General features: G+C 42.2%; 1 protein-coding gene across 2 annotated transcripts in view; it reads right to left on the reverse strand.

Moving 5' to 3' along the window:
- Positions 1-17,671, reverse strand: part of LOC144773514 (sialidase-3-like) — an 80,382-nt gene that overhangs the window by 42,756 nt on the left and 19,955 nt on the right. For both annotated transcript variants that reach the window (XM_078658572.1, XM_078658571.1), the window contains exon 2: positions 12,778-12,995. In XM_078658572.1, coding sequence (XP_078514698.1) covers positions 12,778-12,978 — 201 coding nt within the window. In that variant the 5' untranslated portion in view covers positions 12,979-12,995. The remainder of the gene's footprint in view (positions 1-12,777; positions 12,996-17,671) is intronic.

The following is a 17,671-nucleotide window of genomic DNA, read 5'->3' on the forward strand; positions in this document are numbered from 1 at the left end:
TATCTGGTGGGTTTTGTATCAAGGAACAATAGAGGAGGGATATTTTATGGTCACCTAGTTACCCCTGGAGTGGTTTGGCCTCGAAAAGGTTACATTCTGGAAGGACTTCAAGGTCAACAATGTGGGGCATGAAGGCATGCCCTAGTTGCAGGTATCGATAAAACTGGCTGTGAGGTAGGGCATATGTCCATTATGGTGTCCGATATGTTTTAAGAGTTGTGCCAACCATCAAGTCGTCTAGTGTGGAGATCCCAATAGTATTCCAGCCACAGAACCCCTCCAATGTTGCCACCTGGGGGAGAATGTTGCCTGACCACGGAGGTTGTTTGGCCTGTGTGTCACTTGCCCATCTCATGATTTTTAGGCCCATTTTCCACGTCTGGAGGACTGCCATCATAGCTGGGGGGAGTGTTTGTGAGATTTTCCTCCCAATTAGTAGGTGTTGTAGAGATGTGCCATGGAGGGCCCATTTCTTAGAGATGTAAACAGTGCCCCCACCCCCCCCCCAGGTGTCGTACCACCACTCATTGATGACCATCAGTTTCAACATCTTCTGCAGCTATGCCCCCCCTCGTATGTCAATTTGAAGCATTTAGTGAGGGCTTTTCGGGGTATCCTCTGATCCCAAAGTAAGCACCTACGCTTGGAATGGAGTCTGTAAAAAGAGGGATTTATGCAGAGGTTAACAATAATTCTATAATAATGATATAAAAGGTGGGGGAGTGATACCGTTTTAAAAATGGCAGACCTCCCTCACCAGCTGGATTTAGGTTGTGTCTTAATGTCAGCCAATAGTCCGTCTAGTATTGACTGGATGTTCACTGTCCAAGCGAGCACCATATTAGAAGTGGAAAATAATTCTAGGTTTTTAAATCCCTGTGAGACCACCGGTATACCAGGCGCCCATTGAGGGTTATGCGTGGGAGGGGAAACCTGAAAGATGGTGGATTTGCTTATGTTAATATTGAGGCCCCACATTTCTCCAAATACTTAAACAATCTGAAGCTTCCTAGGTCCAGACATTTCGGGGTTTACTAAAAAATCACTGCATCACCTGCATACAAGATGATTCTAACCAAGAGCCCAGGGACCCATCCAAACCCCATTACTGGGCCATTCTGCCAAGGGTTCTATGGCTATGGTGAACCGCAGTGGGGACAGGGGGCACCCCTGCCTCATGCCCATTTCTTCCTGGTACAGCGCAGAAGCCTCTGCACCCACCTTGACATTCGCTGTCAGGTCAGTATACAGGAGCTTAATATAAGTGATGAACTTTGGGCCAACGTTCAGGCATCTTAGGAGAGCAAACATGCAAGTCCAGCTGACACAATCAAACTCCCTCTCAATGTCAGGTAGTAGCATGGCTGTAGGTTGGTGGAGCTATGGCATTGTTTAGTCATCTAATATTGTGGCGGGTAGCTCGCCAAGGCATAAATCGTGCCAGGTCTGGGTGTATCAAAGAGAGAACAACTTTGACCAAGCGGTCAGTCATCGCTTTGGCCATTATCTTGACTTCAATATTTAGGAGAGAAATGGGTCGGTAGGACAAGCATAACTCCAAGGTTTTTACCGGTTTTGGGATTACTACTATTTCAACCCTACAGAAATTATGGGGACGGAGGGTGTCCCGCATTTAGCTGCATTTTTTATGAGTTCTTCCAGAGGCTCACTGAGTTTATGCATGAATAGTGTAAAGAATTTGTTAGGAAATCCAGTGGTTCCCAGTGTCCTACTGGTCTTTCTACTGTTTTAAATGGCAGTTTTCCAAACTATAATTGTACATTGTGTTGGAAAACAGTGGGCAGATGTGTCAACTGGGCGGGTCGCACTGCTAAGCTTGTGTGGCGTTGGCTGGAACTAGGCTGGTGTTTTGCTCTAAAAATACTGGCTGTAACCTGTGAAAACGAACAAGTAGTCCGGAGAGACGCGAGGTAGCAGGGAGGCCGCAGTACACTTGTAAGCCTGGTGATACAATTTACCCAGTGTGGAGACAAAACAGTCCCTCGCAGCAATCTATTCCCTGCGACGAGACATCAGAAATTGGACCACTATTTCAAGAAATATATCATAATATATACGCCTTGAAATGACCAGTTAGCAATGAATAATCGGTGGCTACCTGCACTCTCCCACTTTGTTTCCTAATTGAATAAGGACATCAGAGGACACCCACAGAGAATTACTAACTGATGAAGGTAACCTCCATAGGGACCTATCTGAACAATCTCAGCGGTGTTAAATATTCAAGCATACACCAAGAATACCAATTTTTTAAGGACTCTCATAGAGATTTACCAATTGATGAAGGTAGCCTCCATAGAGATCCAATTGAACCATCTCATCGGTGTTAAGATTCAAGCATACACCAAGAATACTAATTTTTAAGAATTACCCTATCATCTAAAGGAACGTGCCACCACAAGGTTGGATGTCACAACACTAACATAGAACCCAACAGAGAGGTTCCCGTCTTCTCCATTTCAAGAAACCCTGTCCTGATGAAGGTCAAATCCTAGATACCGAAACGCTGCGTCGACAACTTGTGTTCTTGTGTTTTTAAATTATTTCTTTGTACCCATGTACATCTCAAAGTACATTTTTATGTTTTTTAAACTGGCATTATATATTAATTTTTGTATACTGTGAATTAAAAAATTGTACAAGTACATACATCTTGTGTTTTGAATTGTGTCTCTGAAATTTCCCTCAACATTTGTGATTTATTTTTCATGTGGTTATGGTATTTGCTGGCCAATTGGCTTTCCCCCCCCTCCCCCCCACCCCATCATCTCTTTAACTGAGGAATTTTCCTTCTCTGCCTAAACTATAGGCCTGCTAGGGACTACTTGTTCGTTGTAACAATTGTTTTTCTCCTCGTCCCCTATCGGATTGTGAGGAGACCTCCCTTTTCACTTATTTGTAACCTGTGAAAGGCAGCATAAGTAGACATCTGCCATTGTATAATTGTATAGCATTATAGTCCATTGCCAAAGGCTAGGACAGTTGTTAAATGCCCTCTTGCAAAGTTAGAGGACTGTATAAACTGGTAGAAGGGCCATAATGTTATTAGAGCATTCTATCCACTAAGGGTAGAATATTATGAAATAAACATGATCCATCTGCACACTATCCCGTGCAGTCCTACTTAGTGGCAGCTGCAGCACAGAGACACAGCTGACACGTGCAGCAGGTGCACCACTGGCGCGCTAAAGGCAAGTCTGTCTGCACCCATCAGTACCTTGACAGCATCCAGTGCCAGAAACGATGATCCCACCTACCCACCACTACTCTGCCACACTCCTCAGCCCTCTCAATCCCTGACAGCCGCATAACACGGAGGGAAATTTCCCATGCCCCTCCTGCAAGTTCTCATTCACCTTCCCACACCCCAAATCCCTCACCAACAGCACTCCACTTGCTCAAACTATCTCCCAGCTCATGCTTACACAGAACAACTACCTAAAACGGCATACTCACATGCATGCCCCTCAACACTCGCTCGCTCACCAAACAAGTCCACGGAGATATGGGACCTACTGCGCAATCATGCTCCAGGCCTTCTTTTTCACGGAATCACGGCTAAACCCAACCTCTGCACAGGGCATCATTACAGCCATCCCCACAGGCTACAAGACTGCCAGGTAAAAACCATAAGTACAAGCAAGAGGCAGACTCGCCATCATATTCAAAGACACCATCAGCTGCATCACCCACATGAATACCCCCACCAGCTACATGGAACACCTTACATTCAAGATACGTATCACAGCCAACTTCTCTCTGAGTAGAACCCTGGTATACAGGCCATCAGGACCTCTGCACCAATTTCACCAGCGGCATCACAAAATTAATTGCCTCCTCATTATCAGTCACAGTACTTTCATCCTTGTCAAACCTTAACTTTCACCTAGAAGACAGCAGCGACCCAAACTCTATGGCGCTTCTAGAATACCTCTACAGCCCTTTTAGAAAACTTCAGAAACCTCAGCATCATCCAGCACATTATGAAATCCCCCTTACACTGCCAGGCACTTACTGGAACCAATCTTCTCAATAAGCAACATCGAAGTCGACAAGCCAGCAACTATGACCTGGACAGACCAAGCCCTCATCAGTTTCAGCATAGCCATCCCACAGTACCGTCGATCTATGGACTGCCGACGGGAAAAGCCTCAGAGAAGAGGACTGGGCTTCTGCACTCTTTGGTCACTGACCCTAGCACACCAGCAACTTGCCGAAAGCCATCTAGAACAGTTGGACACCCTGGCACTCATCAAGTGCAACTCAACTGCAAACGTCCAACCACAGGCCATCTGGTACACAGAGGAACACTGGCTGACAGAATGCCACTGCAAGCAACTGGAGCGCAAATGGAAAACAAGTCAAGGCATCATGGCTAAAGGCCACTTCAATTCCACCCTAAAACACTACCACCATGCAGATACTGAACACCAAGTGCACAGATTGTGGCTCACGTTGATGCCTGGAAAAGCAGCAGTAAGAAAATATTCACCTTCATCAAAGAAGCAGACTCCAGCCACTTCCAGCAACAGCAACCCTTCGCAAGACCTTTCCAACAAGCTCTTGGAATTCTTCTGTAACAAAACCACCTCCATATATGGCAACTTCGATCGTCAACGACACCGTGTCACCATAGCTCAACTTCCCATCACAGCCGAAGAACAAACCCTGATCTCATGGCCTGTTGTAACCACCATCAAAGCTGCCCCTATCATGAAGACCATCCACTCCAGGGACCCATCTGATCCTTGTCCCCATCACATCTTCACCACAGGACTCCTACCCATCAGCAAAGCACTAACACCCATTCTCAATGCCTCCATTGACTCTGCTACTTTCCCGGACACCTTGGAACATGCCACCATCACACCCATGCTCAGGAAACCATTCTCTAACCCAGCCATGCTCTCCAACTACAGACCCATCTCCTTCCTACCATCCAGGGCCAAGGTCTTAGACAAACTAATCAACCAATGCCTCACCGACCACCTCGGTAACCACCAGCTCCTCAACATCACGCAGTCTAGATTCAGGCCCACCTACAGTACAGGAACAACACTCATCACTGCCACAGATGACATTCACATGATCCTTGACAAAGGAGATACAAAGCCCTCATTCTCCTGGACCTCTCTGCAGCATTTGACCCAGTCTCACACCCTATTGCGCGCTTGCATGTGACTGGCATCTAGTGAACCACTCTCTGCTGGATTTGCTTGTGCTTAATGCATAGAACAAGATGGACACCTTTGGAAGCCTGCAAACTCATCTGTAGAGTGCCTCAAGGTTCATCACCCAGCCCACCCCTGTTCAATGCATATATAATCCATCTAGCACACGTTATCTGCGCACACATCAACATCCTCTCTTATGCCAATGACTCTCAACTCATACTTTCCCTCTCTGACAAGACTCCCCCGACACAAGAACCATCTTCACCGCCTGCATGACCAAAGTTGCTAACTGGATGAAAGCCAACTGTCTCAAGCTCAACACCAACAAGAGGGAAGTAGTGATCTTCCATGGTGAGGTTTTCTTGCTGGCTCTAATTGGTGGATGGCCGTAATCAGATCCAAACCCAGCTCCCACGGCAGAAACCTCAGAACCATCATCGACAGCACACTGTACTAGTCAAACAAGTCAACATCATCACTGCATCCTGCTTCCACACCATGAAGATGCTGAGGATGATCTTTAATTCGCTCCCAGGTAACACCAGAAACACCGTCACTCATGGCCTAGTCAACAGCAAGATGGATACACCCTGTGTACCAAGATCACATAGCAACTCACTAGAGCACTACAAACGAACCAGAACTTGAAGCCTGACTCATCCTCAACATCCCACTCAGAACTCACATCACAGCACAACTCGGGGAGCTACATTGTCTCCCGATACATACACGCGCTCATTTTAAACTCTTCACACACACACACATTCAAGACAGTACGCAACTTAGGCCCCACCTATATGAAAAGTTGCATCTAATGCATGCATGTAATGTCTAGAAGGTGCCCCCTAAGTAAGGATTTCGAGGTCTGGGAGAAGGGGGGAAAACAATATATGTATCAGCTACAAGAGCGCTCCCACTTGACCTATGTCAAATTCACCATTGGCTTCCTACAGCTCACTGGGCACCCCTATATTGCAATATCACAATATTTACAAAAGTTTATTTGTTCAAATGCATTCTTTTTTAAATTCAATTTAATTTATCAAAAGTTTAAAACAATTTTAAGTACAAAAGACATTACTTTTTAATTAAAAAAAAAAAAATTTGATATGCAATGTCCTTGATTTCAATGTATCATCTCAACATTTTAACATTTCAACATTTTTAATTAATATGCATTCCGTGTTTAATTTGCGAAAAATAATAACCTCATATTGTGATCTACCTAAGCACCATAACTACCTCACATCACATCACACCCTAATCTGACTTACTCATACAATCTTCACACACATCCTTCAACCAGCTATAACGGCATACACTGTTGGACCATGAGTGAGAATCCTTCAATGGTTAATCATGATTGTGTTGCCAGCTAGATGTCCATACTGTCGATGCCGTTTCGGTGGGTAAACTGATTCAAAGACCACCTTCTTCAGGACCTCCCATTGTTCATTTAATTCCTAAAGGAGGGTGCTGGGGTATCCTAAAAAGAACGAAATGACGTCACAGTCCTCGGTTGGACTCTGGTTCACGGTCAGGAAACTTTATCTCACGATTGGTATGTTTTTAATATTCCTTCTGTGCCCGTTTCTTGTATCTATGTTTTTGTCTTTATGTAGTTGGATTATTATGATCCGTCCTAGTACTTCTAGCGACCAGTGCGCTTAGATTTGTTTTGCCTCTTCGATCCTCAGGTAAGTGAAAGCATACTATGTCATTATTTATTCATTATCCTTTCTGCCAGTAGTATTTGTGGTTCCTGGAGTCACCCGTGTGATGAGACATTTATTAAACAGTCTGAAATCATACAGCCTCTGAAAATAGGGTTATTGATATCAAGCGCCCTTCAAGGTTATTCCATATTTTGACTGGTAGGTCAGTCGAAGACAAATAATGTATATAGGTTTAGAGCTTTGGGTCTCAGTTCGAATCCCTGCTGACAGGGTAGCAAGGGTAAACTTGCATTAAGTATTAACAACAAATACAGAGGAGGCCATAGGGTTCTAATGAGTAGATGCATATTCTCAATTATTTGAGAAAAGCCATTTTATGTTATTGAAGGACCCTTGTGCAAGACCTCTCTTGTGTACAGATACATATATAGTTTAAAACAGCTTTAATACTTATGTATTCTATCTTCTATTACATTTTAATACTGATTTTCAGCTTGCCTTCCCCATGGTCCTATTGGGCCCATTAGCTTCCCGAGTGCCTTTGCCTTTGGATACCTTAGATTTGCAATTGCTTGATCTTTTATTGACAGTTGCTGTTAAGGTAATTCTTATGGAATGGAAGTCTTTTTCTTCCGTATCATATCATACATGGTGGGCATGGGTTTCTTTTTTACGAAGCGCACACATTTCAGTTGTTGTGGCTCATCTTACCCCTACTATCTCTAGTAATGTTTGGAAAGCTCTGGACGCTTATATGGATTTGGCCTCGAAGGGTTTGGTTGACCAGTATCCTTTTGTGTCATCTACTTGATTGCTGTTTGTTATTTGTGTGGGGTGTGTTTGTAGTACTGCAGTGGATCCTTCCCTTCCCTTTCTCTTTTTCCTTCTTCTTGCTGTCTCCTTTTCTACTTTCTTTCTTCTTTTCCTTTTTCTCTCTTCTTACTTCTTCCATTCATAATAGTGATATTTTCGGATATTTTGGTTCACTGACATTTCCCTTATGGGTTTCTTATATTTCACCTTTATATTGTTTGCGGGATTTATTTGTAATTGATTCAATCATAAGTACTGTGCCTATGGATTTCAATTGTATCACTATGTATTTTATTTAACTATTTCTTATACTTCTTAAAATTTAATATACTAATTTAACAGAAAAAAAATATTTATGTATTCTATTGTTATCCATCTATTTGTCAACTCTGTGGATATTCTACAACAATGCAGTGCTGATAGGCTACACAGGCTGTTATATTGCAATGAAATCCGCGTTGGTCAAACTTAGTATTGAGGCCTATCACAGTAGAAGACACTGATGCAAGAAAGGCGGTGGGTGCAGCACACTTTTCCAAACAAGTTGCAAACCATCTGCTGCATTAATTTTAATGGTGTGGGATTGGGCTTGCAAATTGTTGTGAAGGCTGGAATGAAGGCCTGCATGGGACAGCAGAGCAGACCTCCATCCCGCCTGCAATTACAAGTTGCAAAGCACTTTTGGGAATAGCGAATGCTATTTGCATTTGCTACCTCTAACTTGGAAATCATGGCTGAACGTTGTCTCTCTCAACAATCAGATGTAAATATGTACATGTCATGCCTGCATGGTCAGTTAGATATTGGCATACAAAGATGCTAGGTGAGGCTATCTTCACCAGTGACATATACGCAACTGGTGCAATAAATCCCTAAACTAACTGATGATTTTAGAACTTTGTAAATCTCCCCGCCCTCACTGTCCTATGTACAGTCGCATTGCCCTCTCTGATCGAAGAGCTCCTGTTGCTTACTAGATAATTAAATAGAATTAAATTTACAAATTATTGCAGAGATAAAAAGATTTTCTCTAGTAAAGTACTCTTTATGTCATTCATAGGCAATGGATTCAGCGGTGGTTGGGTTAATCTTGGAAGGACTTTTGCCAACATTCTAGTGAGGAAAATTCTAGTCAAACTGGACAGGAAGAACTGTTAAGAGTGGATCGGTTCATAGCTAAAGAATGGCCTCGAGAACAAACAGCCGCGTCAGAGATCATGTGTACTGAGTACATGAAGACCAGATATGACTGCTCTACTACGATTTACTGTGACAATTACCACATTGGGTAGGTTCACAGTTCCATGAAGAGATTGTCTGTGATTAAGTATAGATCCAATCTGATGGCTTACCTACCACCTAAAGGCTGGTTTTGACTGAGCACTCTGATGTCTTTGTCTCAGTGATATCTTGGAATAAAGTGGGATTTCATACCTCTAAGTAATATTGTTCACTAAAAACCAAACAAGATGCCATCAACTGGGTGATCCATAAAGAACAGGTAGAGCACCACCCTTTGAAGTGCTCATGTTTATAGTACCTTCATAGTTAGGCTCCGCCCCTCGCAAACCCATGTGGGTGAAACCATACCGGGTCACAAAACATGAGGACCCAAGAAAAATGCACCTAAAATTGTTTGATATTGTTGTGAGAAGGCTTCCCCCTCCTGTGAAAGAGTGAGCTGGACACTTAGGGTAGGGAGATCAGAACACAGACATCTGGTGATGTGAATAACAATGATATTAGTTAACAATGCAAAGAGATCTGGTGGTGCGAAAAGCGAACATCGATATTACTCCTCCATTCTGCCACTATTTGTTGTATAAGCTAAAACAGACTGATTTAGGAGATCTCTGGCCAATGAATGCCATTTCAAGAAAGTTTTTAGTATAGAAGTAAGCGGTTAACCCCTTGTTTACATTTAGTGAACCTACGTAAGAAAGACTCTCCACAATGGTGCATACTTACTTCAGATACCTGGAGGAAAACATTAAACCGAATGTCCACAGAGAATGGGAAATCATCAGTTGCACCAAAACATTAGCTTTCCTCTAGCCAACATATCCCGATGAACCCCCACTTCCCGCGCTGCACACAGGTATGGAACATGTTATGTTAAAAGAGCATGTAAAAAGATCTTCCATAACCCTCAGCTGAAAGATTCAAACAAAAAAAACTACATTTTCATTTTCTTTCAAAAAGCTGAGTGTGAGGTAGGAGATTTAAAGTCCAGGGTGATTTTGTTTTAAGAGGAGGGAGCCATATAGGATGAGGCTTTACTTCCCAACCAGCTTTGAAGCTGTGAAGGACTTCCAGGAGTGAGAGACCGTCAGAATGAAGTTGCCTTGTAGATGTTAATAATGAAACTTCAACTTTGACAGTCGAATCATTGCAGGACTGGTAATTACTGCACCAGCCAGAAGATCTCTGAACATGTTCTGTGTGCACTGGAAACAGGATGCAGTCTTTGGCTATGACTCTTGCTGTGTACCTCTGCTTCCTGTTCCCAGTGCTCAGTGGGGGATTCCAATCACAGCTTTGCCCAGTGTGCCAGACCCCTGTTTCCAAATATCAGAAGGAAGGTTCTTTGGCCACACAATGTCCTCAGTACTCCAGCCTCAAATGCTCGCTGAGAAGAGACAATACACCTACCAATCTACCTAAAACTTAATACAAAGGTTTCCATAAAATAAGGCCAACCTATTAGCAATCAAAGAATGCTTTTTCTACAGATTACAACTGCATAAGCACAGAGCTGTTGTTACATAGCCTGCGACCACAACAGCGTATTTATGGTTAGATCCATATTACACTATGCACATCTGCATATATATAGCATATCTGGAGATGCAGATGGCATAATATGAAATGTACTACCATTCTTGAGTTTGGGAAGGGGCCATGGCCAATGAGTCAGGGAGATTTTTTCCTTTCTTTTTCAGTTGTCACATGTTGCAGCTGTTTGTTTACTCATGATTATAGTGCGTGCACAGCCCAAGATGCATAGAGGCTTCTATAACAATAATTGCAAAATAAATAAATGCTATGTTTGCAATTGATTTTATTAAGAGTAACTTTGCATGTATGGCAAATCCTGCACAACGTCATCCCGTGCACTGCCCTTGAGTTCCACCAGACTTCAAAAGAAGAATAAATTAAGTAAAAACAAAAGAGGAACACCTAAGAACACTCGTCTGGCTAGGTGTCAAAGGGGTGACAAATGCAAAAAGAACAATTGATGGACAGAATGTGGTACAATGTCAAACATTCACCCCAGTACACGGATCTGGGCCTAAATCCACAGTTTTCTAGCTCCCCATCCCATTCCAGTTCCGACCCAGCCTTCTGCAAATCTGCCTGGACCCCGCTCCCCCAGTGGAACAGTCCAACCCGAACTGCCAGGCCAAACCCTCCATGGACTGGAAACAAGCATCCTGGGACCTGTTTCGGAGCATCACACATCATCAGCCAGGCTAGCTTGACTCCTGTGGTCCCAGAGGCTTGTTTCTGGTCCAGGGAAAACCTGACTTGGCAGTTCAGGCTTGACTGTTCCCATGAGGAACAGGGTCAAGACTGATTTGCATATAGCTAGGTCTAAACTGGGGTGGCAAAGTGAGCTAAAGAACGATGTTGGATTCAACCCAGATCTGTGACTGGGGGTGATTGTCTGAAAACTTTCTGCGCTCCGTCCATCATCTACTTGTGTTTGCTTTGTTTGCCCTAATTTGGCAGGGTATGGCCAGACATGGGTCCCTTGCTCACTTTGCCAGTGTATTCAAGCTAGCCTGGCTGGTGAGAGGTGTTACCCCTGAAACCGTTCCCAGGATGCTTGTTTCCGGTCCACGGAAGACCTGGCGTGTTCGCATGAGGAACAGGGTCAAGACTAATTTGAATATGGCTAGGTCTGAACAGTGGTGGGAAAGTGAGATAAAGAACGAAGATGGAGTCAACCCAGATCTGTGACTAGGGGTGAGATACCTGGGACCTTTCTCATGATAACACAAAGGTTTAGTGTTTTTTAAAGACATTGTGCTCTAGGACCAGGAGATCTGATGAACACCCTTGCCAGACTTCACCTCAGCAGCAACCTCTACTTCCACGTGTCTTCTGTATGCCCCACCAGCAAACAAAACTCTGCTTTAACTGGACTAATTAAGCAAACACAAGCTACCAGCATTTACCAAGCTGTCACTCACCAGCAACTAAGCATTCACCACCTAAAAATGGTTTTTCATCAGGCAGAACACAATATCAACATCAGATAACATTCTACATTGTGATAAGAATGCTAACCCAGCTTTCTATGTTCTTGCTTGACAGCACAGCTGTCACCACAAAATTATGTGAGCATTACTATAGAGGACCTTTGTCTCCGCTCACATTTTGGGAGCAGGAGTAAATTTTTTGATTGGGCAGTAGTTGTGTGCTTCCTATAAAAAGTGCTTACCAACCACCCAGCTTTGATCATTTTGTTTATTTATCCAGATGCCAGAGTTTGAACTTACAGGGCCACACACAACACTGTAATGATCTAAAAGTATCTATATAACTAGATCATTTATTGTGTTTGTCTTTCTCTGGCAGCAGCACAGGCGGGAGGAGGGCCGCCCTAGGAATGTATACCATTCCACATGTTGTTTAATTTGTGTTTTATTGCGACTGGTTCAGAGGGTAAATGCAAGAATGAGTCAGTGGATGGATGATTGGATGTATGAGTGCAAAGATAAGCTACAGAGATCATGCATGAGGACCTATTCCGTGCCTTAACCCATCAATGACAAAATAGGCACTTTCATTGATAGGCCAGACAAATTGCATTGCCAATGGTTGTTTATTCTTGAGAATACTCTTGTTTTGCTTTAACTATAGGCACAAAAAATACAGAAAACAAGAGTGCTGAAACCACTGCCATCTCCTAGGTCTCATGCTACAGGAGATCGACATGTGTTCTTGTAAATAACGTTTGAAAAGAATTCGGCAAAAACCCACTTGTCATATTTGTCTATTTTAACAAATAGCACCCTATTAATTAAGGGCAACATTCATGAGCACAAGTACAAAGAAACACAATGTTTGATCCCCTCACAGGTTACCTCCACATAACCGTTCTTGTAGAGACCTCTTCTCATGACCAGGTACTCAGCGTCAACGTCTTCCGGGGACCGGCGCCTCTCAGCAAAGGCCAGGAATGTGCTTGTGGATTGGACATAGAGGAGAGCGGGAATCCGGTATGTGACGCCATCGCCTTCACTCTTGAACAGCGTAGTCCTCTCCGGCAGGGCGGAGCCTGCCATGCTGGATGGTGGCACTCCTTCAATTAAAATACTATATTCAATATGTCTTGTAATAAACAAAAATTTGCAAAAGCTATACATTTTACAGATAAAGTAATATAGTCTTGGAGCTTTTTTGGTGTAACGATAGCGGAATTAAATAAAAATAATGTTGAATATATTTATCATTTGTTATTATTTAAAAGAAAACTTACGTTGATTCCATAGAAATAAAAAACAAGAGATCACTCAAAAACATACTAATAGATAGTTTCAGTAGAGCCACACTTGGATATCCTACTGCCGTAGTACCGGATTACTTCAAAACTATGATATTTATTTTCACAGTATTACATAGAGAAGTTGAGTGGCCCCTGCTAGGATTCAAGACAGCTATAAGGATAAGCACTGACTTCTGCATAGGAAATCTCTCCCTCTCTAGGCAATGCAGCACCGAGATACATCTCCGGGAGTGATTCACACGCTACAATAAATGTTTTTATCATATCATCTCATAGCGCTAGTATTATTTGTCAAGTCAGTTGTACTTAAATTAAGATTTCCTGATAAAGAATCAAATGTGATGAAAGTGGATTTCTAGGTAGACATTGTAGCTAGTCAGTAGCTATATAATAACCCTGAAGCCTTTATTGACCTTTGCATATATGCTTACTCAAACCTCAGTACTAAATTTGTTTATTTTACCATTTGTTGGTAGTAGATGGAAATAATGTGTACCTGCGCAACCAAGCGAAGTGTACTCAAAACCAGAGAGGTGACTAGAAGACAGCTGGTAACCCGGTGTTTGTGGTATAAATTCGGGGGGGGAATGGGGCATGAAGGGTTAATCTTTAGATGCTATAATGATCTAGAAGACACACGCTGATTTGGCGTTGCTTGAAGAGCAGGGTCAAGAATTGTTTCTAAAGTGAAGGATGCTTGTAAATGTCTACCAGCATGGCTGACCACATTCTAGGCCATAGAAAGCAATGACATGGAATCTGTTTTTTAATTTATCCTGATCACTAGTCTCTTGATGGCATTGCTGGTGGTTTTGTGGAGTTCTAGAGTGGTCCTGATGTTGGATGCTAGGAACTTTGGAGCACAATTGTTCACCTTGTACTTGATGTGGTGGCTTTCACAGGTTATACTGATCCTTCAGGTTCAGGCCTTGGATAGCTCAGCTATCTTTCATGCGACACATAGGTTACACGGCCAGGCCTTATACAGCATGTTCTCTTACAGACTCTAGTCTCTGTTCGAATAATTTGCTAGATGTCCCTCGTTTATACTACTCCTTTTGATGGATTACATATTACATATCAACCAAGTGAGTTGCTCGGGATCACAACAAGTGTCAGTAGGGGGCTGAAAGCTTCACACTAGATTCACAGTGCATGTGTTGACTACCCAGTCTTTACCCAGCCATGCCCAGAATACTGTATCTTGGAATTACAGTACTCTGAGTTTGGTTTGGTTATTTTATCATATTTTATGCGTTTAAATTGTGTAGCAAATCTACCTGTTACATAGTGCATTAATGCTAAGCCTCTATGCAAATTCTCATTGATCCTCTTTCGTTTTTCTCACCTCTTGCTTTCTTTCTCTTCTCTTGCTGCGGTCTTGCCCTATTTTACTCTTACGATTTCTCATATTGATTATGTCTGTCTAATTTCAGCACTATGAAATTAAAATTGTGTCGCTTTGCAACTGGAAACCACCATCCATAATAAAACCCCTGGCAAAGATGTCCACATTCAGGAGACTCAACAGTACATGAAAACATTAAAACTCATCTTGCCGAACTTCTTGTTTTTGCAATCCCAACGTTTCAGTCCTCCATCCTAGAAGATATTCACCTCCAAGAGTAATTGGGGTATTTTTCATCAAATTCCTCTACGATGATAAATGTAACAGATCGTAAAAATGTTGAACATGCACAAGGTCTATAAAACGATTCTTACCTATTTTGACCAAACATGTAATCACAAAAGAGCTTACCAGGAAATAAAATTTTGGACAGGTTTCAGCCACCGACCATTTCAAAATTGCCCTGCAATTCAAACATTGTATGCTCCATAATCATTAATGTAGCACTGCTGAACCTCTTCCAAAAGCCTTGATGGAGAGTATATACCTTTTGATTCAATGGGATCTGCAGTGCCAAAGGCACAGTGAGATTCCTTTGATGGATGCCTCGTTGCTTGATCATTGCCTCAACGTAAAAGTTGGTTTTTCATGAAAGTACTTATTTCTTTCTTTCGCGTGCTCAACCTTTGTCTGAACAAAATACAGGGGTCACCCATATAACCCATAGGCTTTTGGGTATATAACAAGGAAAAAAACAACAATGTAAAGCCTACGGAGCTCAAGCGCGTTTCCTGGTAGAAGACATTAATATGTGTTTGGCTATTGTTTGGGGAGATACTCTATTGTAATAATTTTTCAATTAAAAGTGTGTGGAGAAGGATTGTCTCAAGACTGGATAATTGATGGTATCCAATCTTTTCAAACTAAAATAACAAAATTGAGCTCCAACCTTTGTCTGAAGGCCTGCACGCAGCTCTGTTATTTCTACTGAGAAACCAACATATTGCAAATTTTGAGACTGTATCAGGATCAATTTCGCCTTATTCATGACAGCCGGAAGTTCTATAGTACAATCACAGTCAACGTAAATTGTTCCTGCAAATTTAAAGGGTCTGGTACATGATCAGACTGTTGTCTAAATAAGTGCCTCTCTCTTGCCAACAGGCCACCACAAGCCTGATTGATCATAAATGACAATGCCATTAAGACTAAGAAAAAGGCTGATTGCCACTTCTTTCTTTGCCACTTAAACTGCAGAAACGTCTGACTTGTTTTTACATTTACTTTACCACACAGTTCGGTGCAAGGAGCATATTTCATAGTAGGTGCATTTCCTCAATGTAATGCATCTGCAAATCATACACTCTTTGAGTTGTCTTATGGTTAAACCTGGGCCTATTCCATTTTCCCAGAGAAATAATATTGAGGAAATGTTTATTTGATAAAGGTAATGATATTGTAGCACCTTCCCTCATCACATCTTGCATGTCTGGTTCCAAATACATCTTTTATTTTGATTAAAATAATCAAGTGTATGGGCAAGTGTTGGATGGTGGGGCCATCAAGCTGCACCTTACAGCCCATCATATCATAAAGCACCCAAGGATAAAGGGTCACCCTCTGGCACTCAAGGCTCAAAATGACGTTTTAACCCATTGATATTGATGGAAAGAATGTCATGTCTCTGAACCCAAAGTCCTACTTGTTAGGTTTTTCTATAGCCAAGTCTTGCTTGGGTTTGGATTTTTCTCCAAATACACTTTTCAGAACAAAGCCCACAGCGGCCAGATGAAGACTACAAAAAGCTGCCCATCTTTGCCCAAACCACTATTGTGTCTTTACCGCTGCCTTCTTTCAGGTCTGGCAATAACACTGCCCACAAAAAACCCTCATGAGGGCAGATAAAATATCAGCGATTTAGCCCAAGCCATCTACCATTCCATCTTTTCTCCTATTCATCCTTAATTTATTGTTCAACAGTTGATAGTACAATATATCAAAACTCTTTATCACATGAATATCACAAATGTTAAACACTAGTCCATGCACTCTTAATACCAGGAAACAAGAACACACAGAACTTGAACAACTATCCGGGCATTCATAGCACATGGTTAGATATTCCCCTCATTCCGCTGTAGAAGTAGTCTATTGGTTTTACCATAATCTTTATGTCTATTTCCGTCGCAGTCAAATAAGCGTTCTTGTCACCCCTTGGGCAAGTTCCTGCTCAGTGGATATAAGGAATAATATAGCTGTGCTTGTGTCCCGGATATTTGCTTGTACTAACACTGTTTTTAGTCTCAAAGGAATTGCAAGTCAAAACAAATGTACGGTTTACTATGCAATAGTATAGCCCAACTTGGTTCACACTTTTTTTCTTCCATTTCATCCATTTGGTTGTGAGGGACAGGACTCCCAATGTGAAATTTGCACATGTAGGCCTTAAGCTTCTTGTGTGTCCTATAGCTAGTAATATATTATATTGGATAGGTATATGACAACAACAGCATAGCACAGTACAAGCTTGCTGGGGGACAGGAAGGAGAGGAGCTTGGGAAGCAATTCAGTGACTGTGTGAAATAGTTATTAGCTGGGATGAGGGGTCGTTTCTCACATCACAGAGATGTACCACAGAGTCATAGTGCAGACTTAAAAGGTCTGCTTCTGCATTTTAATAGGTATTTTTCATGTCACCAGAATGGTTTAGTTTCCTTGGATTGTATAGCCTTCTTAATCAGGGCCATTTTACCCTACTGTTGAATTGAAGTCTGGTCCTTGGACACAACTATCACCCGCGCATTCGAGACACCATTTATTTCATCTGGGTGTAAATAGACCATAGCCTACAAAGTGGCCAGCAAATATTTCGCAAAATATTTTTAAAAATCAAAAGTCAGCGAATCACAAAACATGGAGCAAAAGGACGGCTGCTGACAGGTCTTTATCAGCAACTTTCAAAAGTAATGATCTATTCTATAAAATACCGAAACTGTAAAATAAAAAACAAAATAAAAAAAACAGGAGGTAATACAGGTGAGTAGACAAAGGTGATTTTATTCATATTTTTTTGGATAGCGTGATACTTATTCTGTGAGGGAACAGAGAAGGTATTTCAAAGAAA

The sequence above is a fragment of the Lissotriton helveticus genome, chromosome 8, assembly GCF_964261635.1.
Source record: "Lissotriton helveticus chromosome 8, aLisHel1.1, whole genome shotgun sequence".
Taxonomy (NCBI): Eukaryota; Metazoa; Chordata; class Amphibia; order Caudata; family Salamandridae; genus Lissotriton; species Lissotriton helveticus.